The following is a 25,463-nucleotide window of genomic DNA, read 5'->3' on the forward strand; positions in this document are numbered from 1 at the left end:
AGGAAGAGCTCCCGTCTGCAGCTCCCAGTGAGATCGACGCAGAAGGTGAGCAGTTTCTGCATTTCAAACAGAGGTACCCGGTTCATCTCATAGGGACTGGTTGGACAGTGGGTGCAGCCCACAGATGGTGAGCCAAAGCAGGGTGGGGAGTCGCCTCACCCGGGAAGTGCAAGCAGTTGGGGAACTCCCTCTCCTAGCCAAAGGAAGCCATTAGGGACTGCACTGTGACAAATGGTGCACTCTGGCCCGGATACTGCACTTTCCCCATGGTCTTCACAACCCACAGATCGGGAGATTCCCTCCAGTGCCTATGCCACCAGGGCCCTGGGTTTCAAGCACAAAACTGGGCAGCCATTTGGGCAGACACCAAACTCGCTGCAGGAATTTTTTTTTTTCCCATTACTCAGTGGAACCTAGAACACCAGTGAGACAGAACCGTTCACTCCCCTGGAAAGGGAGCTGAAGCCAGGGAGTCAAGTGGTCTGGCTCAGTGGGTCTCACCCCCACAGAGCCCAGCAAGCTAAGATCCACTGGCTTGAAATTCTCGCTGCCAGCACAGCAGCCTGAGCTCTACCTGGGACGCTCAAGCTTAGTCGCAGGAGGGTCATCCGCTGTTGCTGAGGCTTGAGTAGGTGGTTTACCCTCACAGTGTAAACAGAGCCACTCTGAAGATTGCACCAGGTGGAGCCCATCACAGCTCAGTAACGCCACTGTGGCCAGACTGCCACAGCTCAACAACACGACTGTGGCCAGACTTCCTCCTTTCTGGGCAGGGCATTTCTGGAAAAAAAAAAAAAAAAAAAAAAAAAAAAAGGCAGCAGTCCCAGCCAGGGGCTTATAGATAAAACCCCCATCTCCCTGGGATAGAGCACCTGGAAGGAGGGGCGGCTGTGGGTGCAGCATCAGCAGACTTAAACATCCCTGCTTGATGGCTCTGAAGAGAGCAGCAGACCTCCCAGCACAGCGTTCACGCTCTGCTAAGGATGAAACTGCCTTCTCAAGTGGGTCCCTGACCTCTATGTCTCCTGACTGGGAGACACCTTACAGTAGGGGCCAACAAACACCTCATACAAGAGAGCTCTGGCTGGCATCTGGCAGGTGCCTTTCTGTGACAAAGCTTCCAGAGGAAGGAACAGGCAGCAATCTTTGCTGTTCTGCAGCCTCCGCTGGTGATACCCAGGTAAACAGGGTCCTCCAGCAAACTCCAGCAGACCTGCAGCAGAGAGGCCTGATTGTTAGAAGGAAAACTAACAGACCGAAAAAAATAGAATCAACATCAACAAAAGGATGTCCACTCAGAGACCTCTTCCGAAGGTCCCAACATCAAAGACCCTGGAGAATTCTCCGGATTACCAGGCAGAAATTCTTATTCTCTTTTCTTACTTTCTCCCAAACGTACAGAATTTCTCTCTCTCTGTTCTGTGCCACCTAAAGCTGAGAGTGGAATGACACCAGCACCCTTTTGGCCACTACCACTATGACTGTGCTGGGTTAGACCTGAAGCCAGCACAGTGCTTACTGGGTCTCACCCAAGGCCTGCTGTAAACACTCCCTGGCTACTGCCTACATTACCTCAAGGCCTTGGGACTCTACAATCAGTAAGTGGCAAAGCCAACCAGGCCTATGCCCTTCCCTTCAGGGCAGCAAGCTCCCCTAAGCCCCAGAAGTGGGTCCAGAAGTGCCATCTGGGAGTCAGGGACTAGAGTAAAAACCCTTAGATGTCTACCTGGTGCTCTATTGTATTGCAGCTGAACTGGCACTCTAACCACTAGATGCAGTCCTTCCCACTCTTCCCTTTCCAACGGCAGAGGAGCCTCACCCCGTAGCCACCACCACCCAGGCCACAAGGAGTACTGCCAGACTACCACCGAAGTTCCCTTAAAGCCTAAGATCTCTTAAGTCAGCTTGTCATAAATGCTACCTGTCCTGGAACTCCCATGTCAGGGCAGTGGGCACCCTCTGGCCCAGGACAGGTCCAGAAATGCTGTCCAAGAGTCAAGTCCTAGAATTGGGGACCCCAAGAGCCTGATTGGTTCTTTTCTCTACTGTGGCCATGCTGGTACCTAAGGTGCAAAACAAAGTTCCGTTTACTTTTTCCTCTGCTTTTCTCAAGCAGGAGTTTTGCCCCAGAGCCACCACAGCTGGTAATATTCTGAGTCTCACCTGAAGCCAGCAAGCCTCAAAGGCTCACCCAAGGCCCTCGATGTAGTACTTGGGTATTGCTGCTGGTTATTCAGGGCCCAAGGGCTCTTCAGTTAGCAGACAATAAACGCTGCCAGGACTGGGTCCTTTCTTTCAAGGCAGCAGGTTCCCTTCTGGCCCAGGGTGTGTGTAGAAATGTCATCTGGTAGCTAGGGCCTGCAATGGGGACCTCATGACTCTGACCATTGCCCTGTTTTGTTGTAGCTGAGCTGGTATCCTAGATGCATCACAAAGTCTTTCCCACTCTCCCTTTTCCTCTCCTCAAATGGAAGAAAGAGGGGTCTTTTTGAGCCATAAGTTGTGCAGCCTGGGTTTATGGGAGGGTTGAAGCCCGCACTCCCTTAGCTGCCCCAGCTAGTGTTTCTGTATGCCACATGCAGTCCCAGTTCACTGTCTTTGGGCCTAGTTCAGTACCAGCACTCTCCTAAGAGTTTCAGTCTTTATGGCCCAGACTGCCTTTCAAGTTTACTTGGAGATACAGAGTGTTTATAGCCCTTGGTGGTGAAGTTTGCAGGCACTCAAGTTCCAACTGTTGGGATCAGTGATTCTCCTCTGGCTAGGGCTGGTTTAAATGCTCCCTCTGTGGGTGGGTGTCAGCTGAGTTTGGTCCGGTTTTCTTTTCTGCTCTAACAAGATAGCACTGAGTTCAATGCCTCACAATTGCTGTGTTCTTCCTTCCCCAGCACCTAAAGACGCTCTCTGCACCATGCCACGATTGCTGAAGGGTGCAGGAGGGGTGGCATCCTTGATTTAGGACTTTTTTTTTTCTATCTCTTCAGTGCTTGTTTCAGCCATGTGAAGTTAAAACCAGGTACTATGAGGGCTCACCGGATTTTTGGTTCGTATTAAGGTATTTTTTCTGTGTAGATAGTTGTTAACCTGGTGTCCTTGTGGTGGCGGGGCAGACTATCAGTGGAGCCTTCTGTTCCGCTCTCTTGCTTTGCCTCCTCCCCTCTGGAAAACTAATTTTTAAAAAATAAATTCTCGGCCGGGCGCAGTGGCTCATGTCTGTAATCCCAACACTTTGGGAGGCCGAGGTGGGTGGATCACAAGTTCAGGAGTTGAAGACCAGCCTGGCCAATATGGTGAAACCTTGTCTATACTAAGAATACAAAAATTAGCCGGGTGTGGTGGTGGGTAGCTGTAGTCCCAGCTACTTGGGAGGCTGAGGCAGGTGAATCACTTGAACCCAGGAGGTGGAGGTTGCAGTGAACCAAGATCGTGCCACTGCACTCCCGCCTGGGCTACAGAGTGAGACTCCGCCTCAAAAAAAAAAAAAAAAAATTCAAGTCTCCACTAGTTGATGTATATTCTTTAAAAATTACTTAGAATCAAAATCTCAACAGGGTTTGTCATTATTGTAGTTGTTTACTCACTTGTTTTAGTGGAATGCAACAAGCTGGTTTAAAAATTTAAATGGAAGCACAAACAACAAAGAATAATTGTGTATTCTTGAAGAGAACTAAGGTAGAATAATTAGCAAGATTTATTATGAAGCTATTATAATAGTATAGCATTGGCATAGAGATGGAGAAAAAATAATAGAAATGAATAGAGAGGCTGCAAAGAGATCCACACAGATCCACACTTCTGGCCCTGTAGATGAAGTAGAAAGAGTGAACTTTTCAATGAACAGTGCTATAATTAGGAATCCGTATTTTAAAAAACTAAAGTTGTATTCCTAGTTCACTATGCCCAAAACTCATTTAAACTTAAAAATGTATACAATTCTTTGAAGATAATATAGAAAAATCTCTTTGTGGAATTTGGGTAAATAATTTTTTTTTTTACTCATGGTACAAATACTATTAATCATAAAAAAGATTAATAACTTTGACTACTTTAAAATTAAGAAGTTGTGTTTATTAAAATACACCATAAGAAGGGTGAAAAGGTGGCTCACAGAGTGGGAAAAGCTGTTGGCCACACATGTAACTGACCAAGTTTATAGATCTAAAACATTGTGACATACAGAAAATCCGATAGAAAAATGCACAAGAAAATGAAATGAGCTCTTCAAAATAAAAGCAAAAATCAAATATTTAATTAATACATGCAAAGCTGCTTAACATCATTAGTAATGAGGAAAACGCAAATTAAAACCACAATAATATATTACTATGTACTCATCACTTTGGAAAAAAAAAGTTATCTCATAATATCAAGTGTTCCTAAGGGTCTAGAGCAATGGAAACTCATGTACTCAAAGTGATATGATATATCTTTGACTTGTCTTTATCTACAGCTTGGTTTTATCTAACAAAGTTGAAGCTATGCACATTCTATGATACAGCAATTCCTTTCCTAGGGTATGCCAGAGAAACTCTTGCACAGATATACACGTAAAGGATGTCTGTAGTATCAGATAGGCCCCAAACAAAAACAATTAAAAACCGATCAGCAGCAAAATAGATTAACTGATTGTATTATATTTATATAATTATTAGGCAGAAAGAAAAATGAAGTAGAGCTACACAAATCAACACAGATGATGTCACAGTATTGCACTAAAGAAGCAAGTCATAAAAGATCACAAAAAACATAACTTTCTTGTATTCTTACACAGTTTAAAACAAGTTAAAACTAAACTACGTAGTTTAAGTTTGTGCACATAGGTAGTAAAACTAAAGGAGCAAAAGGAATGATCACAGAAGTCAGATTAGTGTTCAACCTGGTGGTAGGAGAGAGACGATGAACTTGGAGGAGCATATGGAGGACTTCAATTATTGGCAACATTCTATTTCTTAATCTGTTGCTGATCTGATTGTTCCCTTTATAATTATTATTTAAATTGTACATATGCTTTTAGATACATTTTTTGTGGGCACAATGTATTTCATTAAAAAAAGAATATTGTTGGGTTGCATCTTCTGACACTAAAAGTAAATTGGTTTGGGAAATTTTTATGGATAACACAAGTAGAGAGCATATTGACCAGTCAATTGCTTCATGGGAAGGGTAACATAAATATCTCTTTTAAATTAAAACCAGGGCAAGAGACTGTGTTTGCCACAATGAGAACAATTTCACTGTTTCAGTTGGTGATCAGGAGCTGAAAGGTTTTCTAAATGGCCACAATGGAGAGACAAAGAACAAAGATTCTATGCAGAGGACACAGAACTTAAAATGTCTAGGGTTCATTCAAGATACGAGTGACTTTAATTCCCTTTAGCAGTGGCTGTTATTCCATTTTAACAGTATTTGTGAGCAGTAGGAGCTTTGACGGTCCCATTTAGTGTGACCAACTAAGGCTTTAATTTTTTCTGAAACTGTTTCAAAATGCTAATTTTTGAAATAAGTCAGGGACTTTAAGGCACTCAGGGGAGGAAATATAGGCAGGGTTATTTTAAATAAAGATAGGGTCATCTTTTTTTTTTTTTTTTTTTTTTTTTGAGACGGAGTCTCGCTCTGTCGCCCAGGCTGGAATGCAGTGGCGTGATCTCTGCTCACTGCAAGCTCCGCCTCCTGGGTTCACACCATTCTGCTGCCTCAGCCTCCCGAGTAGCTGGGGCTACAGGCGCCTGCCACCGTGCCCAGCTAATTTTTTGTATTTTTTAGTAGAGACGGGGTTTCACTGTCTTAGCCAGGATGGTCTCGATCTCCTGACCTCGTGATCCACCCGCCTCGGCCTCCCAAAGTGCTGGGATTACAGGCATGAGCCACCGCACCTGGCTTAAGATAGGGTCATCTTTAAGGCTGGTCGCTGTGGCTAATGCCTGTAATCCCAGCACTTTGGGAGGTCGAGGCAGGTGGATCACGTGAGGCCAGGAGTTTCAGACCATCATGGCCAAACCCTGTCTCTACTAAAAATACAAAAATTAGCTGGGCATGGTGGCAAACGCTTGTAGACCCACCTATTTGGGAGGCTCAGGCAGGAGAATCACTTGAACGCAGAAGGCAGAGATTGCAATGTGTTCAGATTGCATCTGGGCAACAGAGTGAGACTCCATCTCAAAACAAACAAAACCACCACCCACCAATAAAAACCCACTTCTTTAAAACTTAAAAGTGACCATTATTACTTCCATAAAGTATTCTAGGGTGATTTCTGTCTCTTCAAATGTCTCCAGTTTGTTGGGAATTTAGATTTTACAGCTATTGGAGCTAATAACCTATAGGAACATATGTGGTCCCTTATCCAATGCTTTTAGACATAATGAGGGGAGTTGGGGCATCCTTAAAAATGATAAAAACCTTGAGTGTGAGACCCGCTTCCTCTAAGACTCCATCAAGCTCTTATTTTGAAGCATAGAATATTTTTTTTTTTCTTATTATACTTTAGGTTTTAGGGTACATGTGCACAATGTGCAGGTTTGTTACATATGTATCCATGTGCCATGTTGATTTCCTGCACCCATTAACTCGTCATTTAGCATTAGGTGTATCTCCTAATGCTATCCCTCCCCACTCCCCCCACCCCACAACAGTCCCCAGAGTGTGATGTTCCCCTTCCTGTGTCCATGAGTTCTCATTGTTCAATTCCCACCTATGAGTGAGAACATGCGGTGTTTGGTTTTTTGTCCTTGCGATAGTTTACTGAGAATGATGTTTTCCAGTTTCATCCATGTCCCTAAAAAGGACATGAACTCATCATTTTTTATGGCTGCATAGTATTCCATGGTGTATATGTGCCACATTGTCTTAATCCAGTCTATCATTGTTGGACATTTGGGTTGGTTCCAACTCTTTGCTATTGTGAATAGTGCCGCAATAAACATATGTGTGCATGTGTCTTTATAGCAGCATGATTTATAGTCCTTTGGGTATATACCCAGTAATGGGATGGCTGGGTCAAATGGTATTTCTAGTTCTAGATCCCTGAGGAATCGCCACACTGACTTCCACAATGGTTGAACTAGTTTACAGTCCCACCAACAGTGTAAAAGTGTTCCTATTTCTCCACATCCTCTCCAGCACCTGTTGTTTCCTGCTTTTTTTAATGATGGCCGTTCTAACTGGTGTGAGATGGTATCTCCCTGTGGTTTTGATTTGCATTTCTCTGATGGCCAGTGATGATGAGCATTTCTTCATGTGTTTTTTGGCTGCATAAATGTCTTCTTTTGAGAAGTGTCTGTTCATGTCCTTCACCCACTTTTTGATGGGGTTGTTTGTTTTTTTCTTGTAAATTTGTTTGAGTTCATTGTAGATTCTGGATATTAGCCCTTTGTCAGATGAGTAGGTTGCAAAAATTTTCTCCCATTCTGTAGGTTGCCTGTTCACTCTGATGGTAGTTTCTTTTGCTGTGCAGAAGCTCTTTAGTTTAATTAGATCTCATTTGTCAATTTTGGCTTTTGTTGCCATTGCTTTTGGTGTTTTAGACATGAAGTCCTTGCCCACACCTATGTCCTGAATGGTATTGCCTAGGTTTTCTTGTAGGATTTTAATGGTTTTAGGTCTAACATTTAAGTCTTTAATCCATCTTGAATTAATTTTTGTATAAGGTGTAAGGAAGGGATCCAGTTTCAGCTTTCTACATATGGCTAGCCAGTTTTCCCAGCACCATTTATTAAATAGGGAATCCTTTCCCCATTTCTTGTTTTTGTCAGGTTTGTCAAAGATCAGATAGTTGTAGATATGCGGCATCATTTCTGAGGGCTCTGTTCTGTTCCATTGATCTATGTCTCTGTTGTGGTACCAGTACCATGCTGTTTTGGTTACTGTAGCCTTGTAGTATAGTTTGAAGTCAGGTAGCGTGAAGCCTCCAGCTTTGTTCTTTTGGCTTAGGATTGACTTGGCGATGCGGGCTCTTTTTTGGTTCCATATGAACTTTAAAGTAGTTTTTTCCAATTCTGTGAAGAAAGTCATTGGTAGCTTGATGGGGATGGCATTGAATCTATAAATTACCCTGGGGAGTATGGCCATTTTCACGATATTGATTCTTCCAACCCATGAGCATGGAATGTTCTTCCATTTGTTTGTATCCTCTTTTATTTCACTGAGCAGTGGTTTGTAGTTCTCCTTGAAGAGGTCCTTCACATCCCTTGTAAGTTGGATTCCTAGGTATTTTATTCTCTTTGAAGCCATTGTGAATGGGAGTTCACTCATGATTTGTCTCTCTGTTTGTCTGTGAAGCACAGAATCTTTAAAACCCTCCAGTCTAGGTTGGACACAGTCTTGGTATTGGAAAAAAAATCAATTATATATCCTGAGTGAAGTGTTCCTTGGATGAATGACCTTTACTGTAAAGTAACTGCCTTTTGTGTAACTAGGAATAACCTGATTGGTTTTGGCAGTTGGACTCTGCTTGCTCTGTGATTCAGTATTCAGACGCATAGTCTAATGCAGGCAGAGTTACAGGGGATGGCAGATCCAGTAACTGTATAGGACAGTATGTTGGCTGAGAGTGTGGGCTCCAACTTCTAGGGTTGGAAATGTGGCTTCACTGCTTACTAGTTCTTGGCAAAATGAAGAGAGTAATTGTGCTTACTTTGTAGGAATGTTGTGAGCATAAATAAATATAAAAGCACTTAAAACAGTTTCTGAAAAGCAGTGGTTTATTGATGATTCACCTAACTTACGTTAATATCCTTGGGAGTAAATGTGGTCTGGAAAATAGATTTTTAGGATCATTGCTTGAATGGGATTATATAATTATATAAATGCACAATATATTTTTTGTTATAACTCACCTGTCTGCTACAATATTTCACTGAATCTTCCCATATGTAACTTTACTAATTCAAACCTGAGTGGTCCTCAAAGGCCACACATTCTGACTACCTGTTCTAATGATTGGTTATTTAAGACAAAAACTATGTGGCTGGGAGTAGACTGCATGATCCTATTAAAAGAAGTATCATTTGTGAGGGTGAATCAGTCTCATGCATTGAATATGTATTTATCTAAGTGAAGCACACAGCTGCTTAGGTTCCAGTCTGCAGACCCAGGAAAGCATTGTTTCAACTGAGTGCCTTACCTAAGTGCCAAGAATTTGTTTTTCATCATTGTAAGTGTCCTTGCATGGCTTGGTTCTCTGTAGTGGGGCCAATTACACTGGACTTTAATTTCCAAATCTCCACTTAAGTTTTGCTTTTTTAGCAACAGAAAGTGATATGGCCAGGCTTTGTGTCCCCACCCAAATCTCATCTTGAATCATAATACCTAGGTGTTGATGGAGAGAGCTGGTTGGAGGTGATTGGATCATGGGGGCAGTTCCCCCCATGCTGTTCTTGTGATAGTGAGTGAGTTCTGAAGAGATCTGATGTTTTATTAAGTGTTTGGTAGTTTCTCCCTTCCTCTCTCATCTCTCGCCTGCCACCATGTAAGACATGCTTACTTTCCCTTTCGCGATAATTGTAAGTTTCCTGACACTGCCCTGGGCTTGCAAAATTGTGAGTCAATTAACTGTCTTTCCTTTATAAATTACTCAGTCTTGGGTATTTCTTCATAGCAATGTGAAAATGAACTAATACGGAGAGTTAGTTGTTTTAGGGCTATTAAAGGCCTAGGAATAAAAAGCAGTAGCTTTGTTAATTCTCCCTTTCCATCTGTACTGCACAATAAAGATGATTGGCTTTTTTTCAGATTATTCTTGATGAAAGGGACAATACATTCAAGAACGTTTTATAAATTTGTCGGTAGCCTAGGAAAAAGAAACAAAGGGATCGTTCTTATTGAATTTTAAAACAGAAATGGTTCATCAAACTGCTCCATTGGGCTGCCTTTGGGTTTATCCCCTTGATATGAGGTAATATGATATTTGAAGTGGTGTCTGGGAAGCTGTTCCTCAGGTAGGCTCTTGGTTACTCCTCCGGGTGAGGACTTTTTCTCTCCATCTGTTACTCAACTTCTTTGTTCTCTAGATCTCCAGCTTGAGAGATAGTTTACAATTTCTATCTTAATTTTTTCTCAACACTATTTTTCCCAACCTATGCTTAACATTTCAAAATGATGCTCTCTCCCTTTATCAGCTTGAAGAGTTTATAGAGATGATGGTTATTTTTTTTTATGAAAAAAGTTTCTCGTGGCTTTCCCAAATGAAAAGTGAATTAGTACAAAGAGTTGTGTGTAGAAAATGTTGGAACTTCTGCAAGCTGAGTACGGGACCAAGCTATTCTCCTATCAGAACTGGGAAGTGCACCAATCTTGCACAAGAAGGCTTTTCAAAATGGAAGCCAGGCATGGTACTAAAGACCTTGTAGCAGGAACAAGTTCATGAAAATAATATCCTGAGAAGCGCAATCATGCCATGCCTATAAGGAGATAGCATCAACTGAAAAGTAGCTCTCCTTCTTTGGAAACCTTGACCACGTCTAACGTCTTGGCTGACCTGCTGTTCATGTGCTAGCTACGTGCTGCTGAGGAACTATTAGTGGGGGGGCGCTTTTGATCTTAGATGAATCAGTGTATCAGAGATGTATCTGAGCAATACGCAGAAAGGTCCAGTTTCTATTTCAAAGTTCCTGGTGAAGACAGCCTAGGGGGCTGAAGAAATAACTTATCATAGGAAACTAGCTTAGATTCAATAAGTGGGACAACGATTTGAAGTAAGCTAATAGCATCTTTTTGTTTTCTTCTATAGAAATGGACACTAACAGATGAGATGTACCTGTATGAAGGTGCCATGCATAGGCATCTCAGCTGTCTTGTTTTGGAGTTGGGAGGCCATATAAAATAATTTGAATTTTTTTGGGGGGTTCTTAATTTTTCATTATTGTTATTGTGGGATATATCCCTGTTCCAGAACCTAATAACATGGCAGAATAGGAAAAATGTTAATTCAAAATTAAAGTATCTACACTGTAGTTAACTTTGGATAGAAAGTTACTTAGCAGAGGAGAGGAATTGACATAGAAATATAGTAGAAATAGGGCCCAAGAAATGTCAGATAAATAATTGTTTCCCCAAAATACAGAAACTCCTGAAAAGAGCTTATACTATTCTCTGAAGTAAGTCCCTAGGAAAAGGAGAAATAAGAATTAATGGAAAATTCACTCTCACAATACAGCCTGTATTCAGAAGCTAAAAATAGGAGAATGGTTCTAATCACACTAAAGCTTCTTTCTGGAATAGTGAAACCATTTTCTTGAATAGGGATAAATAGCAGAGGTCTTTTTTTTTTCCTTCTTCTTTTTTTTTTTTTTTTTGAGACGGAGTCTCACTCTTTTGCCCAGGATGGAGTGCAGTGGCACGATCTCAGCTCAGGGCAAACTCTGCCTCCTGGGTTCAAGTGATTCTTCTGCCTCAGATTCCCAAGTAGCTGGGATTACAGGCATGTGCCATCACACCCGGCTAATTTTTGTATTTTCAGTAGAGATGGGGTTTTGCCATGTTGGCCAGGCTGGTGTCGAACACCAGACCTCAGGTGATCCGCCTAAAGATAGCAAACATATACAATAGGTAGAAATCCTCATCTAGTCTTCTCCCATTATCATACATTCTTGTTAGTAATGTATTAATACAATAGACCCCTACACCAAAACTGATATGTGACAGGCCCTGCCCTTGGGGCTGTCGATACAGCTGTGAATAGGGCAGGTCTAGTCCCTGCCCCTGTGAGGTTTCCATGTAATGGGAAAGAGAGATTTTAAACAAATAATTACAAATGTGATGACTGATATATAAAGGAAGTTACAGGTTTTATGGGAGCATGAGGCTTAGAGACATGGCTTGAGGAAATGACCTCTGGGTTAAGAGCTGAAGAAAAAAAGAAAACCTTAAAAAATACTGACACCCCAATCAGAAGTAATATAGAGAAGTGCCATCTCTTCTCCAAGGCCACCACTAGCTCATAAAATGCCGCTGTGTGAATTAGGGAATGTCGCTCTTGCTATCCTGGCTGGCTCAGTGACGCATCCCAGTGGCCCACCTTTGTGTGTGACCCAAATGGCACGTCCACAAAGTGTGTCACTTCTCCACAGGGCAGGTTTTGTTTTATTAAAAATACAACACTAAGCACTATTTTACCAAATTTAGCTAATGGAGAAAACATAGGTTGAAATTATTCACATTTCAAAAAGATTGCAGACCATTCAAGTTTAATTAAGTCCTGGTTAAAGATAATTAAAGACAACAGGAAAAAAGAAAAAGTGAAAATGTTTCAATTTCTTGTGATAAATATAAATGATATAAGATTCCTCACTCTGAATCATAAAAAGGACATTTTCTAGTGACTTTTGTTGTTGTTCCACCCAAAAGGAAGCCCAAACATCAGAAACTTCTCTACTCTGTTGTGGAGGGAAGGACAGGTAGAAGCAAGGAATGACCCAGGAGCACAGAACAATCTGTAGAGACGAGAAGGAGGGCCGCGTTTGCACAGCTGAAATGTGTGTATCACAGCTGGAATAAAGAAAGCAAGGGATAGAGGTGGGAGGCAAATCTGGAAACACTCGCAGAGACCAAATCATGGAAGACTATGTTGGCATGCAAGCTGTGTTGTAAATTTTAATACAGTTTATATCTATCTTGTTTAAAAGGTGTCATGCTTGCATAGGGTAGAAAACATGTGTGGTAGAAATACAATACTAAATTACTAACAAAGAGCTTATAAGAAAAACAACAGGAATCTGCCCAAACCCTACTCCCTCTTTATCTCCCCTGTTTCTCTACTCTTTCAATCCTACTCTCCCTAAGAAACTATTTCAAAACTTAAAAAACAAAAACAAATCTTTTACTTTTCTTTCTTTTTTTTCTTTTGTTTTTCTTTTTTTTTGGATGGAATCTCACTCTATTGCCCAGGCTACAGTGCAGTGACGTGATCTCAGCTCACTGCAACCTCTGTCTGCAGGATTCCAGCGATTCTCCTGCCTCAGCCTCCCGAGTAGTTGGGACTACAGGCACGAGCCACTGCACCCGGTTAATTTTGCATTTTTCTAGTAGAGATGTGGTTTCACCATATTGGCCAGGCTGGTCTCGAACTCCTGACCTCATGATCCACCCGCCTCAGCCTGCCAAAGTGCTGGGATTACAGGCGTGAACTACTGCACCTGGCAGAAGTCTTTTACTTCTATAGGTATAAATAGTAGACTTACACCATTACAATTTTACTACAAAATTTCTAAACATATGCAAAAGTTGAATAAGGATCCTTCAAGAGCCCCTTCACTTAGCTTCAATAACAAACAACATTTGGCACTGTCATTACCAATTCTCTAGTACCAAAGAAAATGTATGCTTCCCAGTACAGCCAGTAAAAGTCTGTGGTACGCACTCCATGACCTTGGCAAGGGCCACCTTCCCATCACTTGAACCAATCCTTGTTGGAAGGTATGGACAATTAGATGAGCCAGGCATGGATTCTGTGCCCACTCCTGCCACCAGTGTGGGCCAACCCCTTCCAAACCAAGTGGACTCTGTGTTGAGGTTGGTGTACCAAAGGAAACCAAAGGAAAACTGATGAGGCTTTTAGCAAAGCAATTGAGTGGCTCATGGGAGGGAAAAGCAAACCAAACCCATGTCCTGTACAGTAGTGATTGGACAAAAATATACAGTCCAAGGGAAATTATAAGAACTAGTTCCAAAGTGAGACAAGCTAGATTCAGTATCTATCCTACTGTTCACAGGACATGTTGTTTTCTTTGGGTTGGTTCCAAGACCATCCAATAATTTTCTTCTAATAATTTTTCTAGACTTAGAACTGTGAAACTATGGAAGTAAATGTCTCAGAAATCATAGATTATCCCTATCACTGGCAGCAAATTAGTTTCTATGAATAGACAAAATGATCTGAGAGTATTGCAGTTACAATTAACTATAAACTTAAAAACAAGAGGCAAAGTCACAGTCTCTCTGTATGAGAGACAAGGAGCTACAGGCTCCGGCCAACTGCTACCAGGATGTGTGTGTGTGTGTGTGTGTGTGTGTGTGTGTGTATGTGTAAGAAGCCAGACATTGTCTCTGTCTCTAGGGCAATCTATTAAACCCAGTGATATCCATCATTTTACCCTAACATCACTGTTAAGAACACCAGTTCTGCAACCTACAGAATGGGAGAAAATTTTTGCAAGCTACCATCTGACAAGGTCTAATATCCAGAATCTGCAAGGAACTTAAACAAATTTACAACAACAACAAAAAAAATCAAAAAGTGGGCAAAAGAAGACATTTATGTGGCGAACAAACATGAAAAAAAGCTCATCATTACTGGTCATTAGGGAAATGTAAATCAAAACCACAATGAGGTACCATCTCATGCCAGTTAGAATGGCGATCATTAAAAAGTTAGGAAACAACAGATGTTGGTGAGGCTGTGGAGAAACAGGAATGCTTTTACACTGTTGTTGGGAGTGTAAATTAGTTCAACCATTGTGGAAGACAATGTGGTGATTCTTCAGGGATCTAGAACCAGAAATACCATTTGACCCAGCAATCCCATTACTGGGTATATACCCAAAGGACTATAAACCATTCTACTATAAAGACATATGCACACATACATTTATTGCAGCATTATTTACAATAGCAAAGACTTGGAACCAACCCAAATGCCCACCAATGATAGACTGGATAAAGAAAATATGGCACATATATACCATTGAATACTATGCAGCCATGAAAAAGAATGAGTTCATGTCCTTTGCAGGGACATGAATGAAGCTGGAAGCCATAATTCTCGGCAAACTAACACATGAACAAAAAACCAAACACCACATGTTCTCACTTATAAGTGGGAGATGAAAAATGAGAACACATGGACACAGGGAGGGAAACATCACACTGGGGCCTGTTGCAGGTTGGGGGCAATGGGAAGGAGAGCATTAGGACAAATATCTAATGCATGCAGAGCTTAAAATCTAGATGACAGATTGATTGGTGCAGCAAACCACCATGGCACAAGTATACCTATGTAACAAACCTGCACGTTCTGCACATGTATCCCAGAACTTAAAGGGGGGTTTAAAAAAGAACACCAGCTCTGGAGTCAAATTTCTTGGGTTCAAATTCCTTTTCTACCCAAGGCTGGATTACCCAAAGGCAGACAAATCACATTCTGAGGCAGGCAGAAAATCAGATACCAACACCTTTTTGGAAGTTAAATTTTTTATTGAATGAAAATTCAGTAGTAAACATTGGAAAAATCCAGACTCTGTTGAACATATTTTCATCTATTTTCTAGGTGACATTTTGTTTAAATTGTAAACCATTCAGGAAGAATAAGTTCCACAATGTTTTCATTGCTGTGGGCTTCAGTTAAGCCCTGGCTCTTCCTCTTACTCACTTCGTGACTTCAAAAAACTTATTTTATGTCCCTTAGTGTCAATTTCCTCATCTATGAAATGGGGATGATACTAATACCTACCTCAGAGGTCTGCTGGGAATATAACATTAAATCACTCACAGTAAATAGCTCACGCAATGCCTGGAACATACTAATCACTCATTATGTGTTAGGTGTCATTACTGTTCTTTCCTTTGACAAATATTTCATGAACACCTTTCATGTGTAAAGTCCCTGGAAAAGGGTACTAGAGAAATAAAAGGAAATTATCTAGAATTGGGAAGGATATGCTGACAGGATTTAGCAAAAAGTCATGCCCTAAATTAGTTCTCCTAATGGGAAGCCACTCTACTCTCAACAAAGCCTAAGGAATGATATTCAAAACAAACAACAATATGGTCTAAAAGTAAACGGAGAAAGTAGCTAGGCATACACTCATTAATTCCAGAGACAATCTCCAATGAGAACTCTCCCTAACCGAAGAGTCAAGATGGGCTAGAATGAGATTAAGAGAAAGCTCAGGGGATGCTGGGGTGTGGGTTGATTAAGTGAGGATTGCATCTCCTGCACCCAGTAGTCCTGTGAATCCAGAATGAAGCCCACTGTGCCTGTGGACCCCCCACCACTGACAGTGCCTTGATTCCATGGTGACCAGAGGAGTCAGATGCCTGTTTTGTGGTATGAACGAATGGGCATATAGACTTAGTAGCAGCTGTTAATGTGACTTTGTCCTTTAGTTGAAAGGCAAAGGGCAAACCCTGGAAGATGGAGCTAACCCCAAAGACCCAACCTCACAGCTCTGTGACACTCAGTTTGAGCATATGCCATTTTTCTTTGGGTTAGGTTATACCCGAGAATCCTTCCAGAAGTCAGAGGAAAAATGTAGAAAGGGCTAGGATACCGCTGACAACTACCATTATTGATACCATGTCTGGGAAAACATTGACATTCTCTAAATATACAAGGACTGAATGCTAACGCCAAGGGGGTCAACAATGAAGTGAGATTCAGCGCCCAGGATGTGCACGCTAGACTGGACACCGTAACAGTCCACTATGGGACCAGGAGAAATCAAACAACAGCTTTGCGAGGAAAAGATTTGTATCCTCATGTCATGGATGTGAAGACAGAAACACAGAGAGGTGAAGTGATTTTCCATAGAACCAAAGCTGGCCTGGGGCTCTCTCCACTATTACAGCGTGTCTCGCTTGCTATTTGAAAACTTCTTAAAGCATAATAAATTAGAAGCCTTGTTCAGGGATGGCAGGGATGAGAAAGGGATATCAGGTTGTTATAGGAACCCGTGGTCTTTAGAGCTATTGGTCAAAAATAGAAGCCTCAGGATGGCGGGATGAAAGATCCTCTCTGGGAGACTAAGAGGTGAAGTCTCTTGGGGAAAGCAATAGTGTACGCAGAAAAACAATAAAAAGAAGCACAAAGCACCTTTTTCAGAAAGGGGTTCCATTTTTTCTTATGACCTTGGCCACCATCTAGTCAGGCTCCAGATACTGAGCACACATGGCCAAAGCCCTGTGGTGGAGTTGCCGGCATGACCCTGCCTTTTCTCTCCTGCCTTGCGGGGCATCCTTTACTCCCTGGCACGGAGGTACGCTTGCATGGGGTTTTCCTGCCACTCTGGTAGGGAGGCCAGGCTGTCAGCCACCTCCTTCTGGATAGGCCAGCCCCAGGCCTCAAAGAAGGGAACCAGATTCTTCTTCACTTTTTCAGAGAACTTCTTCACCCATAGATTCATCCTGCTGGTGTTGTCTTTGGGGAGGTGAGAGAGGGTCTGGTACTCAGCAAAGAGCTGGGTGAATGGCTCCCACCCGAAGGCTTCTTGGAGCTGAAAAGGGAAAGAAGGAACAGAATGAGGTGTCAAGTTTGCAAAAGTGACGTGACATATGCATTCTTAAATACATTTCATTCACATGATCACCTCCCCTCAATCGTTACCTTCATCCTGGGTATGTGCCCCTATCTCCCCACTCTGCCCCTGCACAATAATGCAATCTCGTTGGCTCATTCCACCTCTTGGCCACAAAACAACACCCCCTGAATCTAGTGGGGGTGCTCAGGGGAAACCTAATGTCTGAATAGAGGTAAATACTCAATAAATGTCCACTATTCGTATCTTTAAAAAATTGTCTTCCCAGATCTCAAGTGTTTTCCTCAGCATCAGGACAGGTTTGGGCCTGACTGAGATGAGAAACCCTCACTTCCTACATATTTGGCCTATTGAGATTCTAAAAGCTGCGAACCTCCAATACTATACTTTCCAGACATCATAATAATCCTCATTTTTCAATAGCCATCTCAGACCTGTGACTATCTGCAATGATACAAAATTGCTCCATAGAACACTGCATTTAGGGCAGAAAAAGAAAAAAATCCAGCCTGTCTTGAGGGGCTAAAAATGAGAGTGGCTCATACTTCACAAGGGGCAGCCCTCCGGAAAGCCCTTGGCAGAAGGCCCTTGTTCACTAAGATTATACAAATTTCCAGTTAGCCGGGATCTGGGGTTTCACATCCCCACTCTCCCTTTAATAGATGGGCATTCTCTGACTCTAGCTCGTAAACGCCCAAGGACAGATAACGCCACCGAAGCCAGGCCTCCCTCAGAGTCTCACTGTTGTACCCTTACTATTGCTCATCTGTTCTCACTGGCTTGCTCTTTGACACTTATTAATCAATACATCAATAAGTTAAGCATTTATTAAACATTTAACATGTATTAGACATCCACACACTGCCAGCTACTGTGCTAGGCAAACATCATTAAGAGCTCTTGTCCTTCTAGAGAACACTGGCCAAAGGGAGAAACACACGTAAATAAATACATTGCTAAAACTGTTGGTTTATCAAGGAGGCGATGTCCAGGAGAGAAGGGGACAACAGAGCTGAATTTGGACAGGTGACTTGACAGCTAATGGACAAGATGTTCCAGCATGATTCAGTAGCAGGAAGCAAACAAGGGGAGGCACAGAAGCCAAAACAGCAAGTTGTGTCCATAACCATAAGCAGGTGGGCATGCCGAAGGGTAAATGTGGAGGTGAGAGCAGTAGGAGATGTAGCTAGAGGTGCTGGTGAGGATGGTCATGAAGGGCCTCCTATGCCCTGCTAATGAGCTTTGACTTTACCCTATATGTGCTGGAGAACACTGTAAGCATTTTATAGACAGAGTATTAACATTATTTTGTAAGGAGTGTAAGGAAGATGGATCATAGAGGATTGAGGCAAGATGCTGGGACAACTTAGAAGGCTACTGGAATACACTGAGGGGAGACTAACGAGGCCTGTGCTAAGGCAGCAGCGGCACGGATGCTGGGGAGAAGGCCTCTAGCAGGAAGAGGAGTCAGAAGGTGACTGTTTGTCCTGAGGCCAAGTCTCAGACTTGGTCTCTCTAGAGCTATTGAGAACTGATATTCGGGGCTCCACAGTGAGTAGGTAGACTAGGACAGAATTAGGGCTTAAACTTACAGTTTAGGGGCAACCTACCATGGTGGTCAGTGGTCCTGTATACCCCCAGACTGGCTATCTAAGGATATGGAAATGAATGCAATACAAAGTGAACTCATTGACTGGGACTGTCTCACATTAACTCTTCAGAAAATTAGTGAAAGGCACAAAAAACTAAGAGAGGGTACGGCAATGCAAAAGCCTGGGGCTTGTCATTACGTCCTGATTTTAAGTTCTAGGTCCTTCATTTAAATGGGGGCTACTGGACAGGTTGCTTAAATTCTTTAAAATAGTGTGTGCCTCTGTGAAATGTGGGCCAGACAGCTCCTTTCTCTAGAGCTGTGGGAGACATTGCGGGAGATCTGAAAGGGGAACAGCATTGACAACTCAAAAACGTTGACATTCAATGCCGGGCTAGGGGAGGGGGCAGGGATTTGTGTTTATTTCACAGGAAGTAGATTTGCTTTATGAATTCAGTGTTCTGCTATTGGGTTGACTGGTTCTTCATTTTAAATCATTTTGGCTTCAAGTGGGGTGATGGATGCTGGGACCTTTCTTAGCAGATTTATCTCCAACAATGCCTTCTTATTGTAATGCAGCTGCATTGCAGACACCCTCTGTTATAAAAAAGCGTAACTCATTTGACTTATAAAACTCAGGCGAAACAAAACAAAACTAAACAAAACAATGACCACTTATGGAACACTTATTAGGAGACCAAGAACAAAACCAGTGAGGGCAAGAGCTGTGATTCAGCTGCAGGAATGTCTAACAGAGTTTCTGCCCTTGAATAATACGCTATGTTTCTATTTTTTTCAGAATATTTTTCATTTCCTCTTACATTTTAAAATCAGAAGGTGAGTGAGACAGGTGCTATTCCCTCTGCCTTAGAGGGGTATAAGCCAAGAAGCACCACCATGCGGCCCAGTCCCTCTCATTTCCAGGGGAGGTGGTGGTCCAGGCTGGTGGAGTGGTGAAGGAGCTGGAGAGCTACTGGGGTCCAGGTCGCTACATGAATGAGGGGTCTGGTCATCCCCTTCTACCGGAATTTCTGCTCAGTACCTGTAGATATGTTTCCAGGGCTGTCCACACATTCCAGTCACACAGGGGGGCTCCCTTTCCCAGGTGGGCCTTGATTCTCCTCTCTCGCTCTGGAGGGCTCAGAGCCTCATGGGCCTGAGCCCTGGGGATCCCCAGGACTGTTTCATGCACGTAGACTGACCAGAGGTTGCAGGTGGCCTCAGTAGTGTGTGGGGGGAACTCCCATCCATGCCGCTGTTGGTTGTGGCCCAGCTCATGGATGGGGCCCCACACACCCCTGCTCCTCATGTCCGCCTCATTGATGATCTCCTTCACAGACTCCAGGTGGCACATGATGGGGTATCCTGAATGCATCCAGCCTGGGAACACAGAAGGAAGAGATGAGCATTGAGGAGGGTCTGCCCAAACTATCTCCTTCATTCTTCTCCATTATGGGACTTTTCTTCACCATCCTGGTTATCCCCAATAATTGCAGAATCTCTGTTCTGATTGGAAAGCAAATAGCTTTCCCCTACTTGGTCAGAAACTGAATAGTACCCAATCCCCTTCTTAGTCTCTCACATCTGAGTTGTGGCCTCCTCCTCACTCTGGCCCTGGAGAATTTGGTTATACTTTACATAGTCATTCTTGCTGTAATTCGACACCTTTATTTTGTGTGTGTGAGTGTCCTTTACATGTCAGTCTGAGATATGATATCCTATGACTTGATCTGAGATCCTTGAGGGCTAGAACAGTGTCATCCTTTCTTCCCCATGTATACTACTTTTGTCCAAATTTACACTCTATCACAGAGATAATTTTCGTCCTTATTTGAAGGTATAAAAATTGAGGTCCAAAGAACTTTCCCCATGTGGGATCCAGAGTTCCTTATTTCTCTTCCTCTGTACCTCTTTCTTTTTAACCACTCAGTACTTACCATAAACCTCCTTACATATTTCCTCTTCATTTTCAATTCTGGCTTATGTTTGAAGAAAATAGTTGATTTTCTGTGTTGTCCTTGAAATGACTCTGGTTGCCATCTATGAATTCCCAGTACAACATTTTCTGAGATTGTTCTACCATCCAGTGAAATCTCACCTTGTAGATGCCAATAATTTGTTTTTCACATGTAAACATTCTTTCATCCCCATAGTGGTCAATGTCTTTTATATCTTTTTCCCTTGCTTTACTAATAAAATTATGCTTACACATTTTGGACATTCATAAAAGGCAAAGTAATAGATACATGGTTTCCACTGACTAGGAGGATTCCCTGGGAGCACCCACCAGCTGAGATCTGCACATCAGCCACAATCCTCTCCGGACAGCAGAAAGGGAAGGGCTCAGCCGCCAGCCTGGCCACAGCCTCCATCATCTCATCCCAGAGGCGGAGCACAGGCTCGGGGTCCTTCAGGGCCTGGAGGTTTGTTGTTGGCACTGTCAGGATGATGTTGTCCGTGGCCAGCTCTCCCCAGGGAGCCAGGTTCTCCTGCATCTGCCTCTTCCACTCCTCTAGTGATGTCTTACCTGGGAATAAATATCATGGAACCTACCACACCCACTTCCCCAACTTCTCTTGAGCTGAAAAATACCATTTGAACTCTGGAAGAACATTGCAAGTATGAAGTACTATCACAGGGGTCTATAGGCTGTAAAGTGAAGAAAAGGCTTCCTGACTTTTCTCTTTGTCTGCCCTGAAGTCTCCAGGGACACAGGGTTTTCCATATCTCCTGCCTCCATGTTCTCTACCAACAGTTCTTCCTCTTTCTCTCCACCAGACCTCATCCCTCTCCCATTTAGCAACCACCCCACAGTTCCCACAGCATCTGCCGCTCTTCCTCCTCCCTAAATGTTCACTCCACTTACCCAGCTTGTAGTATGGGGCAGGCACAGCCCCCCTGATAGTGACAGACACAGGGCCTAGTTGGCTGCCCTTGGGCACGATGATGTAGAGGAGGCCACCCCAGAGGCAGGAGACTGACCGTTCGGTCCTGTCCATACAGCATTGGTGAGTCACCACAGGGGCTCGAGATAGCTTCCTGGCCTTGGTTAGGTCATCAGTGTGGCAGCCAATCTGTACCTGGACAGGTGATTCCACCAAGTGTTGGAGGAATTAGAGTTCTTGTGATGCCTTGTGATGCGTGTGTGAGGTTGTGTAGATGGAAGATATTAGACAAACATGCCCATGAAACCCCAGCTTCCCTTTTTTATGTGCTAGGCATGGAAACTTCTCAAATTTTAGCACTCCAAAATCATTTGGACTTCAAAGCAAGTAAAATCATTTTTCCAAGGATTTAAACAGCTCCACCATAAATCTTCACCTGACATGAACTGGTGAGAGACCAGGCTGATCCTGGCAAAGGTCTTGTGTCTTTCTGCCAGGCAAAACCCTGGGCTCTTCTAGCAGGACCTAAGCTAGTCTGGTGACGCTGATGTTGGGGATGAACCCGGGGGCTCTGCTCTGTCCTCTGTGAACACACAGGAGGCCTGTCCAGAGCGAGTGAGGTTGATTCTCTCTCCCTCTTTGTCCAGAGCTTCCCTTTCTGGCCGCCAGACAGGTGGAGATCTGTTTTGTCTGGAGTCCTGGAGTTGCTTTTCTTAGGTTTGATGTAAGCAAGCTCCAGAAAGAATGCTGACAGAAGAGACCCTAGCTGTGGTAGGAATTGACCTCCAGAGTCAAGGAGGCAGGATGAATTTAAATTCTGATGTAGGGCATATTTTGGAGAGTGATGGGATTGTACACAACCTTCAGGTGTCAAGATAAAGAGATAAAACCAGAGTTTGTGCAGAATGAGCTTGCTGACACACAGCCCAAATTTCTACCACATGTTTCATTCTAACTCCCTCTGAGTTTGCACATGGGACCCATGAGGAGGCATGAAGAGGTAACTGCCCATGCCCGAGGATTTTCCAGCCCTTCCTTTTCCTTCTATCAATCACCTACTAATCACAGAATCCACTCCCTAAACCTTTTCTAATAAAGTAACTCTTTAAAGTAAATACAGTGGGACAGATTTGGGCTGGGCTCCTGTCTCCTTGTTAATCAAATTGCAATAAAATTTTTTTTGTTTTTTTTTTTGGCGAAAAACTCAAGTGTCATAGTTTTGGCTTCTAGTCCATTCTGCACTGAGCTTCTTTTGCTTGATAACACAAGGCACTTCAGTCACTCACTTAGATGCCCTGAAATTTAGCTGCTTCATCTGTAAAATCTGTAAAATGGGCAGAATAATCCATCTCTGTACTCCTGGCAGCATTGCCATGAGCTGGAACTAGACAGTGGATGAGAATGATACAGCTCTAGGGTTTTGAGAGGTGGCAGATGTGGGTGTTCAGACCTTACCCTCAGGCCAGCACAGGCAGCAGCTTCAGACAGTGAGACTTCTGCATTTTGTCCTTCCAGGAGGTAGAGCCCAGTACTCACCCAGCAATCACTGTTGCCTGACAAAAGTCATAGAGAAGGCTCAGTTCTTCCTTCCTATGTGACTACATCTCCACTTGGGGCCTCCCAGCCCCTCCCAGTGGTATAGCTTCTCCCCTGTGTATCTCAAGTCATCCATACTTCTCCTTAGACTCATCCCTCCTAAACCTTAAGCAGAGTCCCAACCCCCATCTTCTTGAAAGTACCTGATAAAGAATGGAGTCAGCCGGGCCCAGTGGCTCACACCCGTAATCCCAGCACTTTGGGAGGCCAAGGCGGGTGGATCACCTGAGGTCAGGAGTTCCAGACCAGCCTTACCATTATGGTGAAACCCCATCTCTACTAAAAATACGAAAATTAGCCGGGCATGGTGGCATGTGCCTGTAGTCCCAGGGACTCAGGAGGCTGAGAGAGGAGAATTGCTTAAACCCAGGAGGCAGAGGTTGCATGAGCCGAGATTGCACCACTGCGCTCCAGCCTGGGTGACAGAGTGAGACTCCGTCTCAAAAAAAAAAAAAAGAATGGGGTCAATCTCCCTGAGGGTAAGTACCTGCAATGTCCTGTGTACTGTCAGCCAATCCCACTTTCCCCTACGTCTTTAATGTTCTGGGCACTCACCTGTTTTCATACCTGGGTTGATTCCGTCAATCTCCACGGTGATGGGGTGTTTTGAGGGGTACAAACTGGAGGAGCAGGTCCAGGTGCCAAGCCCCTGGGCCAGCTGGGAGCAGTCGGTTCCAGAGTGAGCCAGCCCCGTGGCCAGGGAGAGCATGGCAGCCTCATAGGAGTCACTGGCAACTGGATTTTCCCGGCTCACAGCTGGGAGGCCCGACCCTCGTAGCATCTTCCTCAGGAGCCTGTGCAGGGATATGTAAGCAGGGACCCCCTCCGCAGGAATCTGTAGGAAGGCTGCACCATCAACTCTCAACTTTGCCAGACAGCTCTTTTCCAAGTTCCCATTCTCGTGGTTCAGTATAGCCTGGAATTCAGAGAGCGCCTTTCGGAAGTGGTAGCTTCTCATCTCAGGGGTGGGAACGGGGAAGCAGCCTGCTTTGAGAGTCTGAGGCAGGATGCTGAGGCCAAAGCAGTTGAGGATGACGTTACCAGGGAAGCCAGCCAAGGGGCAGTGGCCAGGGTTCTGGGAGGCCCACCACCAGGCCTGGCCCCCAATCAGCAGCCCCCCACCCTCAGCCACAAACTCCTGCAGCTGCTTAGCCTCCTTGTCACTGTACGCCTTGCAGCAGTAGACACACAAGTCGCTGTTCAGATGGGGCTCCAGGCTGCATTGCAGGCCATGCTCTGATAGGAGAGGACACAAATCTTTTAGATTTGTGTTCACCCCAACTTTGCCTGTCTGGCCTCTGGCCAGCCAGCGGACCGCATTGAGCAAGAAGGGCCCCATCTTGGGAGCACAGAGCAGGCACTCGTGGGCAGCCAGGACCACCCGACCCCGGCCATAGCGAGCAGCTGCCAGGAAGCAGTTGAGTGAGGCATCCAGCCCCAGAGGGAAGGCCAGGGCTCCATGCACCAGCAGCTGTGAGGGGACTCCCCCTGTCCTGATGTCCAGCTCTGAGATCCCCTCCAGGAGCTGCTGCTGGTCCTGCCTGACATCCTCCCCACACCTGGAAGAGACAGGAGAAACAATGAGGCTACAGTCAGTTAATGAGCCACTGAATCGAACTAATTGAATAGAGAAATCTATGTGCAGGTAGGAAGATTGCATGGTTCATGCCAATCTTCACATTCTTACTAATATTAGGATTTTAGCATGTTAATATCATTTATTTTTATCATGTTTATGGCATATTTTTTCACTTTTTTACAACGGATGGCATAGTATCATTTAATTGGCAATGTTTAGTCTTTCTTTCTTTCTTTCTTTCTTTCTTTCTTTCTTTCTTTCTTTTTCTTTCTTTCTTTTTTTATTTGAGACGGAGTTTCGCTCTGTCGCCAGGCTACAGTGCAGTGGCACAATCTCGGCTCACTGCAACCTCCGCCTCCCGGGTTCAAGCAATTCTTTTGCCTCAGCCTCCTGAGAAGCTGGGATTACAGGTGCGCACCACCACGCCCAGCTACTTTTTGTACTTTTAGTAGAGACGGGGTTTCACCATGTTGGCCAGGATGGTCTCAACCTCTTGACCTCGTGATCCGCCTGCCTCAGCCTACCAAAGTGCTGGGATTACAGGCGTGAGCCACCACTCCTGGCCTGGT

At 43.9% G+C, this 25,463-nt stretch overlaps 1 protein-coding gene across 4 annotated transcripts in view; it reads right to left on the minus strand.

Moving 5' to 3' along the window:
• Nucleotides 1-16,776: 16,776 nt before the first annotated feature.
• TCAF2 (TRPM8 channel associated factor 2) overlaps nucleotides 16,777-25,463 on the minus strand; it is a 33,970-nt gene continuing 25,283 nt past the window's right edge. For 2 of the 4 annotated variants that reach the window (XM_030825970.1, XM_030825969.1), the window contains 5 exons: nucleotides 23,883-24,874; nucleotides 23,175-23,272; nucleotides 21,701-21,914; nucleotides 21,122-21,361; nucleotides 18,460-20,214 (listed from right to left, as the gene is read on the minus strand). In XM_030825970.1, the coding sequence (XP_030681830.1) occupies nucleotides 19,844-20,214; nucleotides 21,122-21,361; nucleotides 21,701-21,914; nucleotides 23,175-23,272; nucleotides 23,883-24,654 (1,695 nt within the window). In that variant the 5' untranslated portion in view covers nucleotides 24,655-24,874 and the 3' untranslated portion in view covers nucleotides 18,460-19,843. Of the gene's footprint in view, nucleotides 17,202-18,459; nucleotides 20,215-21,121; nucleotides 21,362-21,700; nucleotides 21,915-23,174; nucleotides 23,273-23,882; nucleotides 24,875-25,463 lie in introns of those variants that run through there. The other 2 variants (XM_030825967.1, XM_030825968.1) reach the window with 2 other exon arrangements.

This window comes from Nomascus leucogenys, chromosome 13 (genome assembly GCF_006542625.1).
Source record: "Nomascus leucogenys isolate Asia chromosome 13, Asia_NLE_v1, whole genome shotgun sequence".
NCBI classification, from domain to species: Eukaryota; Metazoa; Chordata; class Mammalia; order Primates; family Hylobatidae; genus Nomascus; species Nomascus leucogenys.